At 39.3% G+C, this 23,524-nt stretch overlaps 2 protein-coding genes across 4 annotated transcripts in view; one reads left to right on the forward strand and one right to left on the reverse strand.

Annotated features, from left to right (window-relative positions):
• KNTC1 (kinetochore associated 1) overlaps positions 1-23,524 on the forward strand; it is a 105,922-nt gene that overhangs the window by 53,992 nt on the left and 28,406 nt on the right. For all 3 annotated transcript variants that reach the window (XM_060193178.1, XM_060193179.1, XM_060193180.1), the window contains 14 exons: positions 495-567; positions 2,237-2,304; positions 3,487-3,767; positions 4,694-4,866; positions 6,360-6,457; positions 7,109-7,247; positions 8,740-8,796; positions 9,265-9,428; positions 12,255-12,359; positions 14,194-14,322; positions 16,076-16,192; positions 18,358-18,467; positions 19,853-20,060; positions 21,008-21,097. In XM_060193178.1, the coding sequence (XP_060049161.1) occupies positions 495-567; positions 2,237-2,304; positions 3,487-3,767; positions 4,694-4,866; positions 6,360-6,457; positions 7,109-7,247; positions 8,740-8,796; positions 9,265-9,428; positions 12,255-12,359; positions 14,194-14,322; positions 16,076-16,192; positions 18,358-18,467; positions 19,853-20,060; positions 21,008-21,097 (1,812 nt within the window). The remainder of the gene's footprint in view (positions 1-494; positions 568-2,236; positions 2,305-3,486; positions 3,768-4,693; positions 4,867-6,359; positions 6,458-7,108; positions 7,248-8,739; positions 8,797-9,264; positions 9,429-12,254; positions 12,360-14,193; positions 14,323-16,075; positions 16,193-18,357; positions 18,468-19,852; positions 20,061-21,007; positions 21,098-23,524) is intronic.
• LOC103128875 (small ribosomal subunit protein uS8) lies at positions 7,941-8,454 on the reverse strand. Its single transcript, XM_007539801.2, has one exon. The coding sequence runs from the start codon at positions 8,399-8,401 to the stop codon at positions 8,006-8,008; it is 396 nt and encodes a 131-aa protein (XP_007539863.1). The 5' UTR covers positions 8,402-8,454; the 3' UTR covers positions 7,941-8,005.

Consider the following 23,524-nt stretch of genomic DNA (forward strand, 5'->3'; position numbering starts at 1 on the left):
TTCCGTAGGCTTTCTGCCATGAGCGATTAACCTGCTGCTATGCCAGGCTCCCCATAGATAAACTTTTGAATTACCCCATTAGCTGGGATGATAGCATATGGATATGCAAATCGACTTCCAAGCCCAAGGCTCTGATGTCCCAGGGGAATTCCCCTGTACTACCATAAGCCAAAGCTGAGCAGTGCTCTGAGTAAATTAACATTAAAATGAATTTAAAAATTGTCCCACATGCTTGTAACTGTATAGCTGAAAGCATGCTTGGAAGACTTGTATACTTCATTTTATTTCTAAATCATGTATCTTAGAGTCCATATTGGTATTTTTCATGTTTAACTTATACTACTCAATTAGCAGTTTTTCAACTTTCTAACTCCATCTAACACAGACTTTATTTATTTTTAATTTTCTGTTTCCATCATTGATATGCCTTTATTTGTGTACATTAGAGTGGCAAATAAAGATGGTAGATTTCATTTTGCATTTCCTTTTTTTAGGACAAATCCTGGAGAATATCTGTAGCAAAGATATCAGTGGACATTCTTAAACTACTATGTGACATTCAGAAAGGTACATTTTACCCCCATTTCCTCATTATGGTTTTGTTCTAAAGTACTTATTTTTCAGAAAGGACCATCAGTGGCAGTTCCTATCCTAACCTAGTTTTTCTGATTCTGATTGTTTTTATTGATCTCATTCATTCCTCATTGTCTTCCTCCCCAAATTCTTTTAGTATAAAAACTGAAGTGTTTAGAATCAACTTATTTGTGTCTCAGCAGGCTATTTATTGGCAGACAAGATTTCTCTGATACCTAGTACTTTCTTTTATTTATATTTTATTTATGTGTTTATTGGATAGAAATAGAGAAATTGAGAGAAAGGGGGAGAGAGAAAGATAGAAAAAGAGAGACACATGCAGCACTGCTTTGCCATTTATGAAGCTTTGCCTCTGTGGGTGGGACCAGGGATTTGAATGCAGATCCATGAGCATTATAACATGTTCACTCAACCAGGTGCACCACCACCTGGCCCCCCCTAGTACTTTCTATTCCTATTTATCACTTATTTAGTTATGATCAAAGGAAAGCACCCACTTAAACATAATCTTAAACAGTTAACAAAATAATATTCTTGGGGAGAAAAAAATACATTTTATTTCAGAAAATTTACCATTTCTCTTTATACCAATGCAAGTCTCTTTTCTGTATTCAGTGGGGATAATTTGTTTCCTTTATATATGAAATTATCTTATATCACCATCTGAAAAGAACTACTAAATAAGATAAGAAAACCAAAGAAATAAGAGATAAGAAAACCAAAGCTGGGGTTTTCTTACACATATTACTGTGCACAAGAACCCAGGTTCAATTCCTCAGTCTTCACCTGCAGGCAGGAAGCTTCATCAGTGAAACAGGCTGCAAATTTCTTTTTTTTTTTTTTTTGCCTCCAGGGTTATTGTTGGGACTTGGTGCCTGCACTGCAAATCCACTGCTCCTGGAGGCTATTTTTTCCCTTTTGTTGCCCTTGTTGTTTATCTTTATTGTTGTTATTGCTGTCATTGGCTAGGACAGAAATTGAGAGAGGAGAGGAAGACAGAGAGAGGGAGAGAAAGGTAGACATCTGCAGACCTGCTTTACCACCTGTGAAGTGACCGCCCTGCAGATGGGGAATCAGGGGTTTGAACCTGGATCCTTATGCCAATTCTTGTATGAATGTGCACTTAACCTGCTGTGCTACCGCCTGGCTCCTCTCCAGGTTTCTCTTTTTTCTCCCTCTTGCTCTCTTTTCTCTCTCTTGCCTCCAGGATTGTTGCTGGGGCTTACCACTCGTGCCAGTATTACAAATCCACTGCTCTTGTCTGCCTTTTGTTTGTTTGTTTGTTTCAATTTATCGGACAGAGAAAAATTGAGAGAGGAGAGGGAGATAGATACCTACAGACCTTCTTCACTGCTTGTGAATCGACCCCTCTGCAGGTGGGGAGCCTGGGACTCGAACCGGGATCCTTGTGCAGATCCTTGGGCTTCATACTATATGTGCTTAACCCAGTGCACAACTACCCGACCGCCTCTCCCTTTCTATTTCCATTCCCTTTTCAATTTCTCTCTGTTTTATCATGTAAAAAGAAAATGAAAAAAAAAAGGTCATTGGGTGAGCAATGGATTTATAGATAGGCTTTTATAAATTTCAAAAGTGTAGGCGTTTGGGGTGTCTGGTGTAATTTGACAAATTTTAATTACAGATGATCTGCAGAAGAAGGATGAATCTGAAGAAGTCTTGAAAATATTTAAAGCTGTTGCTAGCTTACAGGTAAAGATGTTGAACTTTAAGTGAACTTGACTCACCAGTGCATTAGCATAATTTTGTATTGCACCAAACTTTAGGCACTTTGAATATACTATTAATATACTAAAAATGTGCCCTGCAGGTGGGGAGCAGGGGCTCCAGCCCAGGTCCTTAATGTAGGTGATATGTGCACTTGACCACATCTGCCACTGCCTGGCCCCCAATAAATAATTTTATTGACTATAATTTATATACACATTCATCACTTTATATAATTCTACAATTTTGGGTATACTGCATTATTATTTTAAATTGTGTTATAGTACACCCAGTATAAAATTTTCCATTTTAAGCATATATTACTATGTAATTGAGTGATATAAATTGCATTTACAATGTATGATCATCTCTATCACTACAGCTACTTTTAATTGCCTCAAGTTGCAACTCTTTTTTTTTTTTTTTTAAATCATAGCACCGATCAGCTCTGGCTTATGGGGGGCTAGAATTAGACCTGTGGTTTCAGAGCCTTAGGCAGGAGAGTCTCTTTGCATAACCTTTATACTATCTACCTCCACCCAGCGACTCTATACCCACTAAGTAGTAACTCCTCATTCTTATTCCAGTCCTTGATCAGCTCTGGTTTATGGTGGTATGGGGGATTGAACCTGGGATCTTAGACCCTCAGGCATTAAAGTCTCTTTGCATAACCATTATGTTATATGCCCCCACCCCATTTGATCTACTTTTTACCTACAAGTTGTCTAGTCTATATATTTCATATAATTGAAATCTTGCAGTATTTATCCTTTTGTATCTGATTTCCATTAGCACAATGCCTTTGAGGTCCATTCATACTGGAGCATGTCTCTGTATGGATAGGGCACATTTTATATACTTCTTTGCCTGTTGATGGATCCTTGCATTATTTACAGGTTCTGACCAATGAATGTGAATAATGTTACAATGAGACTGAGTGAGAGAGACTGAAGCACCACTCCCCCACCCATGTAGTTTCTTTGTTGCTCTGTTATGAATCAAACCCAGAGCCACACACATGTAAGGCAGGCACTCTACCACAGGGCCACCTTCCCTACTTACTTTCTATTCTTAGCTTTAGAGGGAAGGCAAACGAGGTGCAAACGAGGTTTTCAATCACAGGCAGACTAAATGAACCTGGAACTTCATCTGCTTGCCTTTCCACAGGAGAACTTTGAGGTCTTTCTGTCATTTGGAGATTATAGCAACAGTTCCCTGGTAGCAGAGCTCCGTGAACGGTACATTAAAGCTCAGGAAATCTCCCAGGCTAAACACAAACCCAGGAGCAGCACAGAGCCCACAGATGCCAAGGAGAAGACCTTGAGCACTGAGGCAAAGCTACACAGGCAGGCCCTTTTCCTACAGCTGTCCAAGCAAGAGCTGGAGGCTGAGCTGACCATGAGGGCCCTTCATGATGGGAACATCAAAACAGCACTAAAAAAGTGCAGGTAACTTTCAGGTACCCACCTTGCACAGCTTGTCTGAAAGTAACATTTACCCATTTTATTTCTTTGATAGTAGGTAGAGCCAGTGACAATAATTTTCATAGACATGATTTTTGGTTTCTCTCACTCTAAGAGCCTATTTTATTTTAAACACATGTGTCAGAAAGTGGGAATCTAAGAAGGCAAATTAGCATTGCATAATTAGGTAACCATCACTCATTGAAGTTAACTTGCATTCTTTAAAAAATATATTTTTTATCAGAGCACTGCTCAGCTCTGGTTTATGGTGGTGTGGAAGGATTGAACCCGAGACCAGTGGAGCCTCAGGCAAGAGAGTCTCTGCACGACCAATGTGCTCTCTCCCCCACCTTGACTTGCATTCTTAAAAGTTGGTTACTGGGGGTCGGGCGGTGGCACAGTGGGTTGAGCGCATGTGGCACGGAGCGCAGGGACTGGCATAAGGATCCCGGTTTGAGCCCCCGGCTCCCCACCTGCAGGGGAGTCGCTTCGCGGGCGGTGGAGCAGGTCTGCAGGTGTCTATCTTTCTCTCCCCTTCTCTGTCTTCCCCTCCTCTCTCCATTTCTCTCTGTCCTATCCAACAATGAATTGCGTCAACAATGGCAATAACAATAACCACAACAAAGCTACAACAAGGGCAACAAAAGGGGGAAAAAATGGCCTCCAGGAGCAGTGGATTCATGGTGCAGGCACCGAGCCCAGCAATAACCCTGGAGGAGGAAAAAAAAAAAAAAGTTGGTTACTTAGGGTATTTCCCAAGTACCCTGAAAAGCAAGGCACACTATAGGCCAGGAAAATCTTTTAAAGACATTTTAATTGTTGTTCATGGTTACAAGTCAATTCTAAAAAAGGTAAATGCATTTGCTTTTGATTTGAGTATCCTAATTTCCAACCTTTCCTTTCTTCTAAAGAGACTTGTTTAAATATCACCGCAATGCTGAGACTGGGGAATTACTGTTTCTGACCTGTCAGAAGCTTTGTCACATGCTGGCTCAGGATATCCCAGTGGCAACTCCTGCAGGGCTGAATCTTCCTTCTGAGATACATGAGCTTGCCTGCCAGGCTGCCACCCTCTGCAGTCCAGGTGACATTATCATAATGCACATCTTAATGCTTTTCTCTGCTTTGTTTCATGAGTGTCTTCCAAATACTATCTTATTAGAAGCAGACATTGTGAGAATGAAAGAACAGATATTGTCTCTATTTACAAAGGAATAATTATAATTTGTTTTCAGAGGGAGAAGGGATTATTGATTTAAAATGTTTTCAGAATGAATGATGTGATTTCTGACTGTTGATGATACCCACTTTTACTCTATCAGATTTTTTTTTTTACTCTTTTTCTTTTATTTATTTATTTATTTTTATTTAAGAAAGGATAAATTAACAAAACCATAGGGTAGGAGGGGTACAACTCCACACAATTCCCGCCACCCAATCTCCATATCCCATCCCCTCCCCTGATAGCTTTCCCATTCTCTATCCCTCTGGGAGCATGGACCCAGGGTCATTGTGGGTTGCAGAAGGTGGAAAGTCTGGCTTCTGTAATTGCTTCCCCGCTGAACATGGACGTTGACTGGTCGGTCCATACTCCCAGTCTGCCTCTCTCTTTCCCTAGTAGGGTGTGTCTCTGGGGAAGCGGAGCTCCAGGACACATTGGTGGGGTCTTCAGTCCAGGGAAGCCTGGCCAGCATCCTGATGACATCTGGAACCTGGTGGCTGTAAAGAGAGTTAATATGCAAAGCCAAACAAATTGTTGAGCAATCTTTTTCTTTTCTTTTTCTTTTCTTCCTTCCTTCCTTCCTTCCTTTCTTTTTTTTTTTTTTTTTCTTTTTTTTATTATTTAACCAGAGCACTGTTCAGCTCTGGCTTATGGTGGTGCAGAGGATTGAACCTGGGACCTTGGAGCCTCAGTCATGTGAATCTCTTTGAATAACCATTATGCTATCTACCCCACTGCTGGAAAACACCACCCCCTCTGCAAAAAAAAAAAAAGTTTATTTGTTAAAGAGAGGGAGCGAGAGAAACACAGTAGAGCATCACTCTGGCACATGGCATGCTGGGGGTTGAATTCTGGATCTCATACTTGAGAGTGCAAGGCTTTATCCACAGTGCCACCTCTCAGGTTGCTAAGAATTTCCACATTTTCCTGAGAGGGAGAAAAAAGAGCACTACTCAAATGTGGCATATGGTAGTGCTAGGAATTGCACCTGGGACCTCTGGTGCCTACGGCATGAAATCTTTAGCTGCGTTGTCACTGTGCACCTGCCCCAGCCAGAACTCTCACCCTACAACTGATGAGACTTTTCTATTATTTGTTAATTTATTTTACTTTTACCAGGGTTCATCTCTGGCTTATGATGGTACTGGGCATTGAATCTTGATTCTTGGAGCCTCAGGCATGAATCTTTTTTTGTATAACCAGTATTTGTTGAGCTGCATTGTTTAAGGTTGTGAAAACTGTGTGGAGGCTTTTCTTTATGTTGCTTCTTAGATTTTGAATGGTGATTATTAAAAGGCTATTTTTATCGTCTTACATATATAAACAACTCAATGTTTTTTTTCTTTTTATTTCAGATGTTTTATTAAATACTTTGGAGCTATGTAAATATACTTTAATGGCAATGGAGCTTTCCAGACAGTGCCAAATGGATGACTGTGGAATTCTGATGAAAGTAAATCACTTTAGACTTTCTTTACCTTAAACAAAACTTCTGCTGATTCTTTATGCTGTACTTATAAATCATTGTCATGGCTTTCAAAAAACTGACTCTGCTGGGGCCGGGTGGTGATGTACCTGGTTGCGTACATGTTGCAATGAGCAAGGACCCAGGTTCGAGCCCCCGGTCCCCACCTGCAGGGGGAAAGCTTTGCGAGTGGTAAAGCAGGATTACAGTTGTCTTTCTGTTTCTTTCCTTCTCTGTCTCTCCCTTCCGCTCAATTTCTGACTGTCTCTATCCAATAAATAAAGATAATTAAAAAATTGAAAAAAAAAAACAGTAAAAAAAAAATGACTCTACTTCTTGTGTTTCCTTATCCTGTACAACCCACGGGCACAGGCCCACTTTTCTTTTCTAGTTACATGTATTTGTTTTCATTTATATTGTCTTTTCAAACACTGAACCTCAAACAATGCTTTGTGAGTATAGTCCTTTCTTCGAGTAACAGATTCATTTCAAACGGTATTGGCATAAGCCAAAGAGCCTAAGAAACAGACTACACAGTTGTCTATACAGCATTTGTCTGTAATGTATCTGATCCTGAATTCTACCTGATGATGATGGTATATATTTATTTGTGTCTTTCCTGTATGATTTGGTGTTTAGACTTCTTTTGGGACTCATAAAGATCCATATGAGGAGTGGTCTTACAGTGACTTCTTCAGTGAAGACGGCATAGTTCTTGAGTCACAGATGGTTCTACCTGTTATTTATGAATTGATTGCATCCCTTTTTCCTCTGGCTGGTAAATCTCACTTGTATTGTCATTTTCTGCTTGTACAAGTTTAAACTGTACTTAGAACTACACATAATATGGATGCTAAAAGGAAACCAAACACTAGAGAATATACATTATATGATTTCATTGCATAGACTATAAAGACATGCTGTTGGAAGGCAGGCTAGGAGCTACCTTAGAGAGTAGGGAATGGCCAAAAGGGTCTTAGGAGCACTAGAAATATTTTATTTCTAGATTTAGATGCCATTATCTGAATATATTCAGCTCATAGATATTTGTCAAGTTTATTTTACTTATTTATTTTTGCCATCAATAGGAATTCACCACTACAGGTCAACTTTTTCATATAGAAAGAAAAAGCAGGAGAGATAACGTAACACAGTAGGTTCCCCTAGTGCCATAGCACTCCTGTGCAATGCCCTGGGCCTCAAACCTGGATACAAATGGCAAGGCAAGTGTCTCCTCAGCCTGAACTATACCAAGCTGTACCCTGCTATTTTACATTTTTTTATTATCTTTATTTATTTATTGGATAGAGACAACCAGAAATCGAGAGGGAAGGGGAAGATAGGGAGAGAGACAGAGAGATACCTGTAGCACTGCTTCACCACTTGCAAAGTTCCACCCCCCCTTCTCGAACCCAGGTCCTTGCACATTGTAACATGTGCACTCAAACAGGTATGCTACCACCTGGCCTCTTACTCCTTTTTTTTTTTTTTTTTTTGTCCATCGAGGCATTTTATTTGCACTTATGTATTACATCCCTAGAAAAAGAATCCCAGGAGTTTCCCTCCTGTGTGTTTTCGTCTTGCTTCTTCATGGTCCATGATGCCAGCTGAAGTTGTCAGTACAGTGAAACCAAACTGACGAGATGGAAGCAGGTTATTTTGCCACTTTTCTAGGTCTTTGAGCTGCACATCAAATCTGGGGCTGATCACTCCACACTTGTTTAACCTGCCAGTGAGATTCATGACAATTTTCCCAGCTCTGTGATCATCAATGATTTCAAATTTGCCAATGTAACCATGCTTCATCATCACAGTTAGAAACCGGACAATGACTTTAGAGTACGGTCTAATAAGAACATGGCGTTTGCCTCTTTCTTCCGCATTGTTGATGCTCTTGAGCGCATCAGCCAGGACATTCTTCATGCGCACCATTATGGCGGCACACAAAGATGGCGGAAAGAGAACGGGAGGGGCAAGCGAACAGAGTTATCTCTCACTGCTATATTTAAGTAGCAATTTTTTTTTTTTTTTTTTTTTACCAGAGCACTGATCAGCTTTGGTTTATGGTGGTGCAGGGGATTGAACCTGGGACTTCAAAGCCTCAGGCATGACAGGCTGTTTGCATAACCATTATGCTATCTAACCCTGCCCTAGCAATTTGTTTTAGAACCTAATTTGCTAGTAGCACAGCTTTTAAGTAATTCTGGGAATGTGTCCTTTATAACAGGTATTTTTGATATGTAGTGTTATTAATTTATTCTCTTTTGTAGAAAACAAGAGGTATCCCTTGGAATCTACGTATTTGCCATACTGCTCCCTTAGTGAAGGTATTTGACATCATTGATAACAGCATTTGGATTAAGACTTTGTAAATAACAGAAATAATAGGGATTCCTTGAAATTCTATGAATCTGACTTAATGTACTGTATATGATTACTTAGTTATTACGTATTGCATTATTATTCTTTCAGAGTTCTAAGACATTGTGTTGTTGCATTGACAGCATTAATTTTTATGAAGCTATTCATAATTTTTTGTCTCCCTCAGTAAATGTTATAAGCATCTCAACTAAAATAGAAAAGTTACAATCCAAGTGGTTCGTTTTTTCAGGGATTTATTTTCTTATGTAAGTCAACCCTTAGATTAACTCTCTTGTTTATTCACTTTGAGTCAAATTCTATGACTGCATTAAAGAAGTAGATTGGCTGCCCCCTAGAAAAAAATTTCAATATGAGTTAAAAATCTGCATATTAGAATACTTTTACTCAAATAAGGTACTTTTATCACTTCACAGGAAATGGCCTTATTTTACCTGCTTTAAACTCCGTCTCTGCCCTGCTGCAGAACCTTCAGGAATCTAGCCAGTGGGAGCTGGCTCTGAAATTTGTGGTCTGTTCCTTTGGTACCTGCCATCAGCACTCTGTGTCAAACTTTATGAATGTCAGTTTGAGTGACAAGGTATAGTTGCAAAAGCAATTACTTTTACTTTGGGTGAGTATAGGTACAAAAGCACTGGCAAACCCAGACAGCTAGAATCTACAGTTTCCTATTTGGCTCTGTGGCAAAGGTATTGGTAAGTTTGTCTAATTTAAGAAATATTTATTCGTTCTTTTTTATTTATTTATTTATTTTTAATATTTTATTTATTTCCTTTTGTTGCCCTTGTTGTTTTATTGTTGTAGTTATTATTGTTGTTGTCGTTGTTGGATAGGACAGAGAGAAATGGAGAGAGGAGGGGAAGACAGAGAGGAGGAGAGAAAGATAGACACCTGCAGACCTGCTTCACCGCCTGTGAAGCGACTCCCCTGCAGGTGGGGATCCGGGGTTCGAACCAGGATCCTTATGCCGGTCCTTGTGCTTTGTGCCACCTGCGCTTAACCCGCTGCGCTACCGCCCGACTCCCAAGAAATATTTATTAAGGGCCAGGGAGAGCAGAGGGGATTTGCAAATGATTTTCTTTCTTTCCTTCCTTCCTTCCTTCCTTCCTTCCTTCCTTCCTTCCTTCCTTCCTTCCTTCCTTCCTTCTTTCTTTCTTTCTTTTTTGCCACCAGGGTTGCCACTTGGATCTATACCATGAATCCACTGCTGCTGGGGTCCATTTTTCCTTTTATTTGTTTATTTTTCCTTTTTTATTTGACAGGACAATGAGAAATTGAGGGAGAGAAGAGATAGTGAATGATAGACCTGCAGACCTGCCTCACTGATTGTGAAGCTTGCCCCCTACAGTTGGGGATAGGGGCTTGAACCCATGTTCTCGTACATGGTAATGTGTGTGCTATCTGGCCCACATGCAAAAGATTTTCGTGTTTAAAGCTCTGCGGTCTCAGGTTTAATCCCCAGCGCCACCATAAGCCAGTGCTAAGCAGGACTCTGGTTTAAGAAAGAAAAAAGAAAGAAATGTTTATTGAACATCTATTAGGATTTAAGTACAGTTCAAGATGACTGCACACATTTTTATGCTTTATTTTTACAACAACCCCATGAGTCTTCGTTGTGCAAATGAGGAAACTCAGATCCAGGAGCTAAATAGTCCAAGGTATTATGTTGAAATGGTCAGATTTTCACTCTGTACTCAGTGATCACATTAGATCAGAATGATCTTTCTGCTGTCTATTTTATGGTGGCTCAAATTTTGTATAATTATCTAACAGCAACATTGAAAAGATTCTAGGAGGCAAACTACTTAAAAGACAAAATAGGAAGCTGGGAGGTAGTGCAGTGGGTTAAGCGCACATGGTGCAAAGCACAAGGACCAGGTAAGGATATGGGTTCCCACCTGCAGGGGAGTCACTTCACAGGCAGTGAAGCAGGTTTGCAGGTGTCTTTCTCTCCCTGTCTGTCTTCCCCTCCTGTCTCCATTTCTCTCTGTCCTATCCAGCAGCGATGACATCAGTAACAACAACAATAATAACTACAACAATAACAACAATAAAAAACAAGGGCAACAAAAAGGAAAATAAATAAATAAATTAAATTAATAGACAAAACAGGCTGGGCGGTATTCCCCAGCTCCCCACCTGCAAGGGGTCTCTTCATAAGCAGTGAAGCAGGTCTGCAGGTTTCTATCTTTCTCCCTCTCTGTCTTCCCCTCCTCTCCATTTCTTTCTTTCTTCCTTCCTTCCTCCCTCCCTCCCTCCCTCCCTCCCTCCCTCCCTCCCTCTCTCTCTCTCTCTCTCTCTCTCTCTCTCTCTCTCTTTCTTTCTTTCTTTCTTTCTTTCTTTCTTTCTTTCTTTCTTTCTTTACCAGAGCACTGCTCAGCTCTGGCTTATGGTGGTGCAGGGGATTGAACCTGGGACTTTGGAGCCTCAGGCATGAAAGTCTCTTTGCATAACCATTATGCTATCTACCCCTGCCCTCTCCATTTCTATTTGTCCTATCCAACAACAACTGCTATGACAACAATAACAAGCGCATTTTCTTCCCCCATTGTTTTAAGATTTATTTATTTGGAGCAGCGAGATTGCTCAGTACTACTACACCAGTCTTGCACGGTTAGACTCCAGAAAGCCCCAGTCTCAATCCTCTGCTCATCCACATGCCAGAGCTGAGTGATGTTCTGGTCACTCATAGACATCAACGACTTGGGTGTTTTTTTGTTTGTTTGTTTTTGTATTATTAGTTTATTTATTCATATTATATAAGAGACACATAGATGGAGAGAGAGAGAGAGAACAGCACCACTCCAACATCCATAGGGCTTTCTCCATTGTTGTGGTGCTCCTATGTAGTACTGATGCTTGAACCCAAACCTTCCTGCATGCTCTAGTGGGTGAGCTATTTCCTGGCCCCTGGACTTGAGCATTGTAAAAGATTTCATTGTGTCTCTTCCCAGCCAGTTCTCCCCAAGCCTGAACTTTCCATCATTTGAGATTAAATGCCTTAATTTATTGTACATGGTATATTCTCAAAGTTTCTTAATATTTAAAAGGTTTTTCATTGTTAGTGGGTGCAATGTAGAACTCTACCCCTATAATCTTGTAAACAATTATTAAATCACTAGTTAGAAAAAAGGGGCCAGGTGGTGGCGCAACTGGTTGAGTGTATGTATTACAATGGGCAAGGACCTGGGTTCGAGCCCCCGGTCCCCACCTGCAGGGGGAAAGCTTTGCAAGTGGTGAGGCAGTACTACAGGTGTCTCTCTGTCTCTCTCCCTCTCTGTCACCCCCTTCCCTCTTGATTTCTGGCTGTCTCTATCCAATAAATAAAGATTGAAAAATTTAAAAAAAAAAAGTTTTTAAGCTGATACATAGAACAGACCTAAAGATTCATTTGTTCTTTTCTAAGTTATTTGAAAAAGCCACATTGGAAAAATCAAGATATATTGTTGTGGAACTGAAAGAAAAAGTTGATACATTCATCAGAGAATGTGCTCCAAAGCTATTGCACAAAGTGAGTATTCTTTTTCATTTTGTTTTTTCCTAAGTCAACAGTGTATGTTTGCCAATAGTTCAGTATGGTAGTATTCTTTTAAAAACCTTTATTCTCTTAAAAACTTTCATCATATTAATTTTTTCATTAAGGTAATTAATTGACAGTCTCTTGAATGCCTCTCTAATCACAGCCCTGTTTCCACTTCTGTCTTATTTTACTGATCCTGCCTGGAATCTATTTTCTATCTGAGAATTGTTAATTTTCTGTTAGCTTTATTTGTAGAGTGATTCTAAGACTTTTGGAGGGAATATGGTTGCAGTGGACGTTACATTCTCATTTGTCAGCACACTTTGACAGAGAGAAATGGAAAGAGATGGGGAAGACGGGGAGAGAAAGATAGATACCTGCAGATCTGCTTCACCGCCTGTGAAGCGACCCCCCTACAGGTGGGTAGTCAGGGGGTCAAACTTGGATCCTTAAGCCTGTCTTTGCGCTTTGTGATACATGCGCTTAACCTGCTACACTACCACCCGACTCCCAACTCTTTATGTTTTTTATAATTTATATTTTAAGAATTTATTTTTTAGAGCTTTTTAAATATTTTTTTTACTTATTAAATAGAGACAGAGAAATCAGTAGGTTAGGTGCAGATAGGAGAGAGAAATAGAGACATCTGCAGCACTGCTTCACCACACATGAAACTTCCCTCGTGCAGATGGGGACTGGGGACTTTAACCGGGTTCCTTGCAAATTGTAACGTGTGCTCTACCATGTACACCACCACCCAGCTCACCACAACTCTTAGGTGTTAGCAAGAGTAGAAAGAAGCCAGCAAAGGAGACTATGGGAAAAAAAAAAAAAGCCAGTGAAATGTAAGCACAGTTAAGAGTCAAGTGAGTCAGGAGTCAGGCGGTAGTATAGTGGGTTAAGTGCACGTGGCGCAAAGTGCAAGGACCAGGGTAAGGATCCCGGTTCAAGCCCCTGGCTCCCCACATGCAGGGAGTCACTTTACAAGCGGAGAAGTAGGTCTGCAGGTGTCTATCTTTCTCTCCCCCTCTATCTCCCCCTCCTCTATCCATTTCTCTCTATCTTATCCAACAACAATGACATCAATAACAATAATAATAACTATAAGAATAAAATAACAAGGGCCACAAAAAAGGGAATTAATAAATATTAAAATTTTTTTTTAAAGTCAAGAGAGTTCATTGTTTCTAAAGTTTAACACTGATTGGTTACTGAGTCAATAATCAACCATGGCAGAAATATGAATGCTTCAGTTAGGGTGAGGGTTGAAAATTCCCCACTCAGTTTGGCCATAGAGGTAATTCACAAGCTTTGGGAGGACCGTTTTGGTGGAACAGTTCGGTTTTTTCTTTTTAAGATGGGAGATAAAGTAGAAAGAGCTGTCAAATAGGAAGAAATTAATGGTAGTGAGACAGAGAGGTTTTTTTGTGTTTTTGTTTTTGCCACCAGGTTTAGCACTGAGACATCATGCCTTCACAATTCCACCACTCCCTGTGAATTCTTTTACTTCTGGCTTATCATTGAAATAAAAAGTAAGGTCTCTGTCTAAGAATGTAAAAAGGAACTAGATCTAAGGAATTTGAAGGAAAGTGAGTCACTGGGAAGAGAGGAAGGTAAGGGTTCTGTTATAGTTAAAGAACTTGGTATAGTTGCTCTGTTTAAGCTTAGAATGATGATAGACATTAAAACTAAATTGCAACTATCTTACTATACTATTTTGTGAACTACTTATTAATTCATAGTGTTTATAATTAAATGTAGTGACAAGTCTTGATCATGTTCTAATTGTGATAAATTTGCTTCTCTTATTGCTTTCTCCTTGTAGGTCTTTAATTGTCGCTTGGTGGATCTTGAGTTGGCATTGGGTTACTGCACTCTCTTAACCCAAAAAGAAGTGTTTGAAAATCTCTGGAAACTCATAGACAAAGCATGGCAGAATTATGAAAACATTTTGGTATGACCGAAGGAAACACTCCTTCGGGAGGGGGTGGATATGAAAGATTTAGCAGAAGAAATGTCACTCTAACTTACTGATTCCTATTAGCTTTCTCTTGACTAGTGACACACAGGTAAATGTATATTCAGGCCAGATGTTTTTCTAAATCCAGAGAATTATGGTATCTTTATTTCTGAGATGTTTGCAGCCATAGAACTTCACTTTTGAGGGCACAGGGACCTAATACCTGCATAATTCTGTAGTTCCTGGTGACTTTTTGTTTCTCCTTTTAATTTCAGCAAGAAAGAGTAGGATGGGCCGGAAAGTGGCACACTTGATAGTATACATATTACAATGTTCAAGGACTCAGGTTCAAGCCACTGATCCCTACCTGCAGGAAGAAAGTTTTTCAAGTGTTGAAGCTGTGCTGTAGGTGCCTCTCTTTCTCTCTCACTCTATCTTCCCTTTCTGTTGTGATTTCTGTCTCTATCCCCCCCACACAAGGAGAGAGAGAGAGAGAGAGAGTAGGAAAAGCACCACAGCTCTGTTCAACTGTTCATTGGACTTTCCTCTCGAACCCCTGGCTCCCCTCCTCTCTCCATTTCTCTCTGTTCTGTCCAACAACAACGATATCACTAACAACAACAATAGTAACTACAACAATAAAACAACAAAGGCAACAAAAGGGAGTAAATAAATAAATATTAAAAAAAAAAAGAACTTTCCTTTGTTGCTGTTCTTGGTGTTCCCAAGTATAGGACAAGTTTAATGACCTCAAAGCTTCTCTTTAGTATTATTGATTTTCCCCCCTTATACCACTAGGGTTATCACTGAACCTTGGTGTTAGCATGATGAATGTAACTCCCAGATGCTTTGTTCCCCTTTTTTATTTTATAGGACAGAGAGAAACTGAGAGGGGAGGAGATAGGGAAAGAGACAGAGAGATAACTGCAGATCTGCTTCACTGCTTGTAAAGCTTCCAGCTTGGAGGTGGAGACTAGGGACTTGACCTGGGTCCTTGTGCATGATAATATGGGCCCTCAACTGGGTGCACCACTGCCTGGCCCTCTTCTTAGTGTTGTTTTAAATTTTTCCTTTTGTGGGGATTTTTCTTGTAGGATAACTAAAGTGTGGCTTTTTATTATGGAAGTCAAACTAGGGGTGGCAAGATAGCTCACCTAGGTAATGTTCCTATCATGTGTATGACCCCAGTCCCCACTGCACACGGGACCAGTGCTGTGGTATCTTTCCTCTGTCTCTATTTGAAAAAGTTGATACAGAGCAGTGCAGTCTCACTGATAACAATAAGAAGAAAAAGAAAGCCAAACCAATTTATAACATCACACTAAAAACTGAATGACCTAAATATTGAGTATGCAATGATTGTATTAAAACAATTTCATACCATTATACCAAAGAAGTGTTTTGTTGTTGGGTTTCATGTGAGTCCGCTTCTTTTTTTTCTCCTCACAACCCCCACCCCCCAAACAGATTAGCTCTGGCTTATAGTAATGCAGTGATATTGAATCTTTTTGTGTAATCATCATACTATCTCCCCAATCCACATACTCATCTATTCTATAGAGAAGACAAATTCCTTCCTGTATAGACTGCTCTTGGTGAAGGTACACAAGGACCCAGGTTTGAGCCTCTGGTTCCCACCCACAGGGTTGGTGGTGAAGCGCTGCTGTAGGTGTCTGTCTTTCTCATGAAGAGGTTTCAAGATATACTTTACTTGCAATGGAATTTTAATCCTATTTCAATTTTTCAGGCAATCTCTCTGGTGGGCTGTCAGCTGGCCAGGCTCTATCAGGAAATAGAAATGGAGTTGAAGTTCCAGGAACTCAGTACAGATGCCCAGTGGGGTTTTCGTCTTGGTAAACTTGGTGTGAGTATTCTTGGGAGCGGCATAAAATTTCATCCACTTTTACAATGAAACAGTTGAAAAATTTAAAACAAAGGTCTCCTTGCCTTTTATTTTGGGGCAGAGGACATCTCTATTTTTCAGAGAAATTAGGATCTTTGAGTTACTTCCTTTATTCTGCATTTTAAAGGAAATTAAGAAAGGCTTGGCTTTTTAATCTGCTTAGCTTTCTCTTTTATAGGACTATATCTAGTACTAATTGACATTTATGCTATTTTAGGTCTAGACATTAGCCTTATACTTTCTTACTGCTGTTAAATATTATGAATATTATATAAAATATATATGTAGATGCATCAAATTTCTACTAAGGTAAAGTCAGTGGCCCTTATTTTCACTTTGTAAAAACAAAAACGCTGTGTTCTTTAGAATATTTTATTTGTAAGCAGGACGTCTTATCAGGAACTTAACAACTGTAGAGATTATGCAAGGGGCCAGGTGGTGGCACACCTGGTTGAGTACACATGTCACAATGTGCAAGGACCCAAGTTCAAGCCCTTGGTCCCCATCTGCAGGAGAAAAATGTCACAAGTGGCGCAACAGTGTTGTAGGTGTCTCTCTGTCTCTTGCCCTCCCTATCTCTCCCTTCCTCTCAATTTCTGGCTGTCTCTATTCAATAAATAAAGATAATAAAAAAATTTTTTTGAGGGAGTTAGGCGGTAGCGCAGCGTGTTAAGCGCAGGTGGTACAAAGTGCAAAGACCGGCATGAGGATCCCAGTTCGAGCCCCTGGCTCCCCACCTGCAGGGGAGTTGCTTCACAAGCGGTGAAGCAGGTCTGCAGGTGTCTCTCTTTCTCCATCTCTGTCTTCCCCTCCTCTCTCCACTTCTCTCTGTCCTATCCAACAATGACGACATCAATAACTACAACAACAATAAAAAGAGCAACAAAAAAGAAATAAATATAAATATAAAAAAAATTTTTTTGAAAGAAAGAAATTATGCATGTCTTAGAATCTGATTCCTGTGCAATAATGGGATTGGCCACTAACAAACAAACTTACAAATGAAGAGCCAAGGACTAACTGAGAGAAAAAAAGAAGTTAAAGATTTATTTATTTTTTTAAATTTTTTTATTGTCTTTATTAGATAGACAGCCAGAAATTGAGAGGGAAGGGGGTGATAGGGAGAGAGATAGACACCTGCAACACTGCTTCACCACTCGTGAAGCTTCTCCCCTGCAGGTGGGGACCGGGGGCTTGAACCCAGGTCCTTATGCATTTTAACACGTGCGCTTAACCAGGTGCACCACCACCTGGCCCCTAAAGATTTATTTAGATAGTTTTAGATAGAGACAGAGTGGCAGAGAGAGAGAGAGAGAGCAAGTGAAAGAATATTGCACTGAAGCTTCCTCCAGTGTAGTGGGGTTTGGGCTTGAACCCGTACTACACACGTGGCAAAGCAGCATACTATCCAAGTGAGCTATTTTTGCCAAGTATAGTGAAATTTTCGTAGCCAAACATGCCTGAAATCTTAGAATGATGGCCATAAAAAAGAAACAAAAAATTAAATAAATAAATAAATAAATAAATAAAATAAAAATTGGAGAAGCTATGGAATAATATCTATAAAAATGGATGGTAAAGCAGCCTGGGAGATGGTACATTGGATGAAATGTTAGACTCTTATTCATGAGATTCCAAGTTTGATCTCTGGAATTATACATGCTAGAATGATGCTCTGGTTCTCTCTCTCCCTCTCTTCTCTCTCTTCCATCAGTAAATAAATCTGGTTTTAAAAAAGGGATGATGAAAAGGTCATTCACGGGAGTCGGGCGGTAGCGCAGCGGGTTAAGCACACACAATGGGAACCTCAAGGACCGGCCTAAGGATCCCGGTTCGAGCCCCCGGCTCCCCACCTGCAGGGGAGTCGCTTCACAGGCGGTGAAGCAGGTCTGCAGGTGTCTGTCTTTCTCTCCCCCTCTCTGTCTTCCCCTCCTCTCTCCATTTCTCTCTGTCCTGTCCAACAAAGACATAACAACTACAACAACTAAAAAAAAAAAAAGGACAACAAAAGGGAATAAATAAATATAAAAAAATTAAAAAAAAAAAAGAAAGAAAATGTCATTCACAGTGTGACCTTACTATGATACATTTCAGTCTAAGGAAGTTTTTTCCCTCTTCATTTCTAGATTTCTTTTCAACCAGTTTTCAGGCAACACATACTTACCAAGAAAGACCTCATTAAAGCTCTTGTGAAGAATATAGATATGGACATAAACCTCATTCTGGAATATTGCAGGTAATTTTTAAAACTTTAATAGTATTTTTGCTGTTATCTTACTAAATCAATAATCACTACTGGGTTACAATGGAACAAAGTTAATGATTTATATTTCATAGGCTTCTGATGTCTTCTTTTGTTTATCCTCAAAGTGAGTGAATCAAACAACTAGATTCAATTCTCAGATCAAAAAGACTGCACCATTAGTAACAGCCTTTTGTACCTGAGGCACCAGAGGTCCCAGAACCAGTCCCTAGCACCATCATAAACCAAAGCTGAATAGTGCTCTGATTAAGAAAATAAAATTATCTTACGATTTTTAATTCCATGTTTGTGCTGTGTTTTCCATAATTGCCTTATGATAAATATGCCCGAGGCATTTGATTAAAAATTAAGTTTGAATTCTAAGATTAATACTCTTTCTCATGTCTATAAACTCTGTGGTATTCCTTTTGAATAAGTATGTAACCATCCTTATTGATGTATGACTAAGTCATTTCCAGTTTTTAAATTTTTTTTTTTTTTTTTTCAGTTTTTAAAATTTTTCAAACAGTAGCTGCTATAGGCTATATATACACCTATCTTGGCTACTTTTGTGAAATGCACAAAAGTGGAATTGTTCTATAAGAGGATGTATATAACTATTTTTTAAAAGATTTTATTTATTTATTAATGAGAAAGCTAGGAGGAGAGAGAGAGAGAAAGAACCAGACATCACTATGGTACATGTGCTGCCAGGGATTGAACTTGAGACCTCCTGCTTGAGAGTCCAATGCTTAATCTACTGCGCCATCTCCTGGGCCACATTATATATTGTTTTTTTTTACAAATTTTTCCTGTTAGTATTATGCCAACGAACTAGACTCAGCTTTGGTTTGTGGTGGCCCTAAAGATTGAACCTGGGAAGTCAAAGCCTCAGACATAATAATTGTTTGCATAGCCATTATGCTATCTCCCTGCTAGTACTTGATTTATTTTCTTTTTAATATTTATTAATTTATTCCTTTTTGTTGCCCTTGTTGTTCTACTGTTGTAGTTACTGTTGTTCTCGTTGTTGGATAGGATAGAGAGAAATGGAGAGAGGAGGGGAAGACAGAGAGGGGAGAGAAAGATAGACACCTGCAGGCCTGCTTCACTGCCTGTGAAGCGACTGCCTGCAGCTGGGGAGCTAGGGGCTGGAACTGGGATCTTTATGCCAGTCCTTGCGCTTTGCGCCACCTGCGCTTAACCCACTGCGCTACTGCTGGACTCCCACTTGATTTCTTAAAGGCAGTCATTTGATAACAGGTAGATTATATGACTGGAAAAGGCAAGTAGAAGAATCTTTGTAATTGGAGCAGGTACCTAAAGTTTTTGTGAGACATGTGTATAGAGACTTCTGTGTAAATAAATACTTCTCTTAGCACCTTTCAGCTGGACTGTGATGCAGCCCTTCAGCTATTCATTGAGACACTACTGCACAATACAAATGCCTGTGAAAGCCAGGGAGATGCAAAGATGGAATCTACAGACCAGCCACACTCCAAACTCTTGGCCAAAGCCCTTGAAATGGTTCCTTTACTAATCAGCACAAAAGACTTGGTCATCAGTCTTAGTGGAATACTACATAAGGTAGACAAATGATAGAATGAATGTATCAGGTCGTTTAAGAAATTCCTTCTGCCCTTATTTAATTGGATAGATGTAACAGTAACAAGTTGAAAAATACAAGTCCTGTATTTCCCATAAGCTTTTATCTTTGGAATAATTTTTAGATTTCTCCTTCCCTATTACCACCACTACTCCACCCTGGCGCTTAGTGCCACTCATGAAGCTTCTCCTGTACAGATGGACCTTGAACCCTAGTCCTTGCACATGGTAATGGGTGATCTGAGTATGTTATTAATAGTATGTTATAATACAACAGTTTTCTTGTCTTAACAAAAAAATAGAAATAGCTCCCCCCCCCTTTTTTTAGGTTTTTGAAAATAGCACTCAATCTTCAAAAAAGGTCAAACTATAGAGAAAGGTATAAATCAAAAAAAGTGAGATTTATCTATAGCCTTATTCTCTGTAGATGGAAATGTTAATGATGGGCTAGCAGAATAGCTCACTTGGATATTGTGCTGCTTTGCCATGTGCATGACCCAGGTTTGAGCCTGGTCTCTCCTGCTGCACTGGAGGAAGCTTCAGTCTCTTTCACTCTTTCTTTGTCTTTCTGTCTCCTGTCTATCTAAAAGAAGATGAAGAAATGGTTTGGTTAATATCCTAGACTAAATAAATATACTATCCTGTTACTGTATTTTTTTTTAATTTAACATATGGTCATTATAGGTCAGTTCATATATTTCTGTCTCATTTTTGAGACAGGCATTGCTTGTATAGTTTTTTAAATGATCAAGGCATAAGAAAGTATGTATTTTATCCTCATAGAACTAATTAAATTTTCTAATTTATAAAGAACAATTGTAATACAGAAATTTTATATTTGTAATGTCTGTTAGTGAGTATGACTGAACAAAACCATCTATCATCATGGCTGCATTGTCTCATTTTGATATATCTTTGTTTTTATATAGTTGGATCCCTATAACTATGAAATGATTGAAGTTGTCCTGAAGGTCATAGAAAAGGCTGATGAAAAGATAACCAATATTAACATTAATCAGGTATAACAAATAATTATGTATCTTTAAGTTGTCTTTATTGTGTCACTAAATAATTATAGTTATCTCAAATCTTTCTGGACTGTCCATTGGACTCCTTTTAAATTCCACATTTAAGTCTAATCTCTATGATTTTTATAACTTATATCAATCCTATATTTACTCTACTGCAGGGATATAAATTTGCCAGGTGTACAAAGTCTCCAAGAACTGATTTCCAGAAAGTAAAAAAGTATTTTTCACCCAGAAAGAAAAAAAAAAAAAAAACTATTAGTGACAATTATATTTATATTCAGATGTGTACATTAGTAGTTAGGTCCACACATGAGTCAATTCTGTTTCATCAATTTAAGAAACCTCTTAGTCTTCTGAATTCTAGTCATAGTAACTTTTACATCTATTTCAATTGAATTTTTAAACATTAAAAGAAAAATAGCTTGGTGTTCCCTGGATTGAAGACCCCACCAATGTGTCCTGGAGCTCTGCTTCCCCAGAGACCCACCCTACTAGGGAAAGAGAGAGGCAGACTGGGAGTATGGACCGACCAGTCAACGCCCATGTTCAGCGGGGAAGCAATTACAGAAGCCAGACCTTCTACCTTCTGCAACCCTCAATGACCCTGGGTCCATGCTCCCAGAGGGATAGAGAATGGGAAAGCTATCAGGGGAGGGGGTGGGATATGGAGATTGGGCGGTGGGAAGTGTGTGGAGTTGTACCCCTCCTACCCTATGGTTTTGTTAATTAATCCTTTCTTAAAAAAAAATAAAAAATAAAAAAAATAAAAAAATAAAATTTTAGCATCTTCACAGGCTGCGAAGCAGGTCTGCAGGTGTCTTATCTTTCTCTCCCCCTCTCTGTCTTCCCCTCCTCTCCATTTCTCTCTGTCCTATCCAACAACGATGACATCAACAACAACAATAATAACTACAACAATAAAACAAGGGCAACAAAAGGAAATAAATAAATACTTAAAAATTAGTGCTCTCAAAGAGAAAGGGTGGGGGTGAGAGAGACAGTCTAATGGTTCTGCAGAGTGACTCTCCTGCCTGAAGCTCTGAGGTCCCAGGTTCAATCCCCAGCACCACCATCAGCCACAGCTGAGCTGGGATCAGAGCTCTGTTTGTATTTCTATTTCATTAAAAATAAGAGAAATGAATAAACAAAGTGAGGGGAGGGGAAGATAGATAGAAAGATAGATAGATAGAGGATATCAGAACTAGGAACCAGGCAGTGGTGCATCTGGTTGAACACACACACACACACACACACACACACAAAAATAGCTTGGTGTAAAAAGTTATACCAGTCCCTAAAATATTATATAATCTTAAGTATGGTAAGTGACACAATGGATCAATTTTATTTACTTTTTAAAATTTCTTTATTGGGGGATTAATGGTTTACAATTGACAGTAAATTACAATAGTTTTTACATGCATAACATTTCCTAGTTTTCCACATAGCAGTTCAACTCCCACTAGATCCTCTTCTGCCATTATATTCCAGGCCCCAAGCCCTCTTCCCCACCTCAGTCTTTTACTTTGCTGCAATACAACAGAGTGAATCAATTTTAAGTCTGCTGATAAATTGAATGGCTGGGGAAATGACTCAACTGGCAGAAAGTTGGACTTGATGCTTGAGGTTCTTGGTTCAATCCCCTGTATCACATGCCCTGGAGTGGTGCTGTGGCTTCTCTTTCTCAGTCTCGTGTAATAAGTAAAATAAATATACACTTAAAAATAAATGTTTGAAAATAAACAAAATGAATTTGTGAGATATAGAGATATATTTATTGCTTTTTTCTTTTTTCCTTTGTCAAATTTGAAATGAATTGAATGTGAGCATAGAGAGTTCATTGATTTCTTTTTTTTTTCCCTTAATAAAGTATCTTTAATTTCTAGAAGCAGGGGTAATTGATTTCTTGTAGTTTAGTTTCTTTTTTTTTTAATATTTATTCCCTTTTTTGTTGTCCTTGTTTTTTATTATTGTAGTTATTATTGTTGTTGTTATTGATATCATTGTTGGATAGGACAGAGAGAAATGGAGAGAGGAGGGGAAGACAGAGGGGGAGAGAAATATAGACACCTGTAGACCTGCTTTACCACCTGTGAAGCGACTCCCCTGCAGGTGGGACGCTGGGGCCTCGATCCTGGGTCCTTATGCCGGTCCTTGAGCTTTGTGCCACTTGCACTTAACCCACTGCACTACCACCTGACTCCCTGTCTAGTTTCTTTTTAAAATTATTTTTTAGTTGGCTGTTTCAGTATTATTAATACTTAAAGATTTATTTACTTAGAGAGATAGAACCAGCACATTATTCTGGCATATGCAGTACTGGTGATCAAATTTAGGACTATATGCTTCCAAATTCTCCATTCTACTACTGTGGCTACTTCCTCCATTCTACTACTGTGGCTACTTCCTGGGCCA

The sequence above is a fragment of the Erinaceus europaeus genome, chromosome 6 (assembly GCF_950295315.1).
Source record: "Erinaceus europaeus chromosome 6, mEriEur2.1, whole genome shotgun sequence".
Classification (NCBI taxonomy): domain Eukaryota; kingdom Metazoa; phylum Chordata; class Mammalia; order Eulipotyphla; family Erinaceidae; genus Erinaceus; species Erinaceus europaeus.

What these genes read in the sequence shown, in the direction of transcription:
- LOC103128875 (XM_007539801.2), bottom strand. Translation starts at nt 8,401, where the DNA reads ATGGTGCGCATGAAGAATGTCCTGGCTGATGCGCTCAAGAGCATCAAC.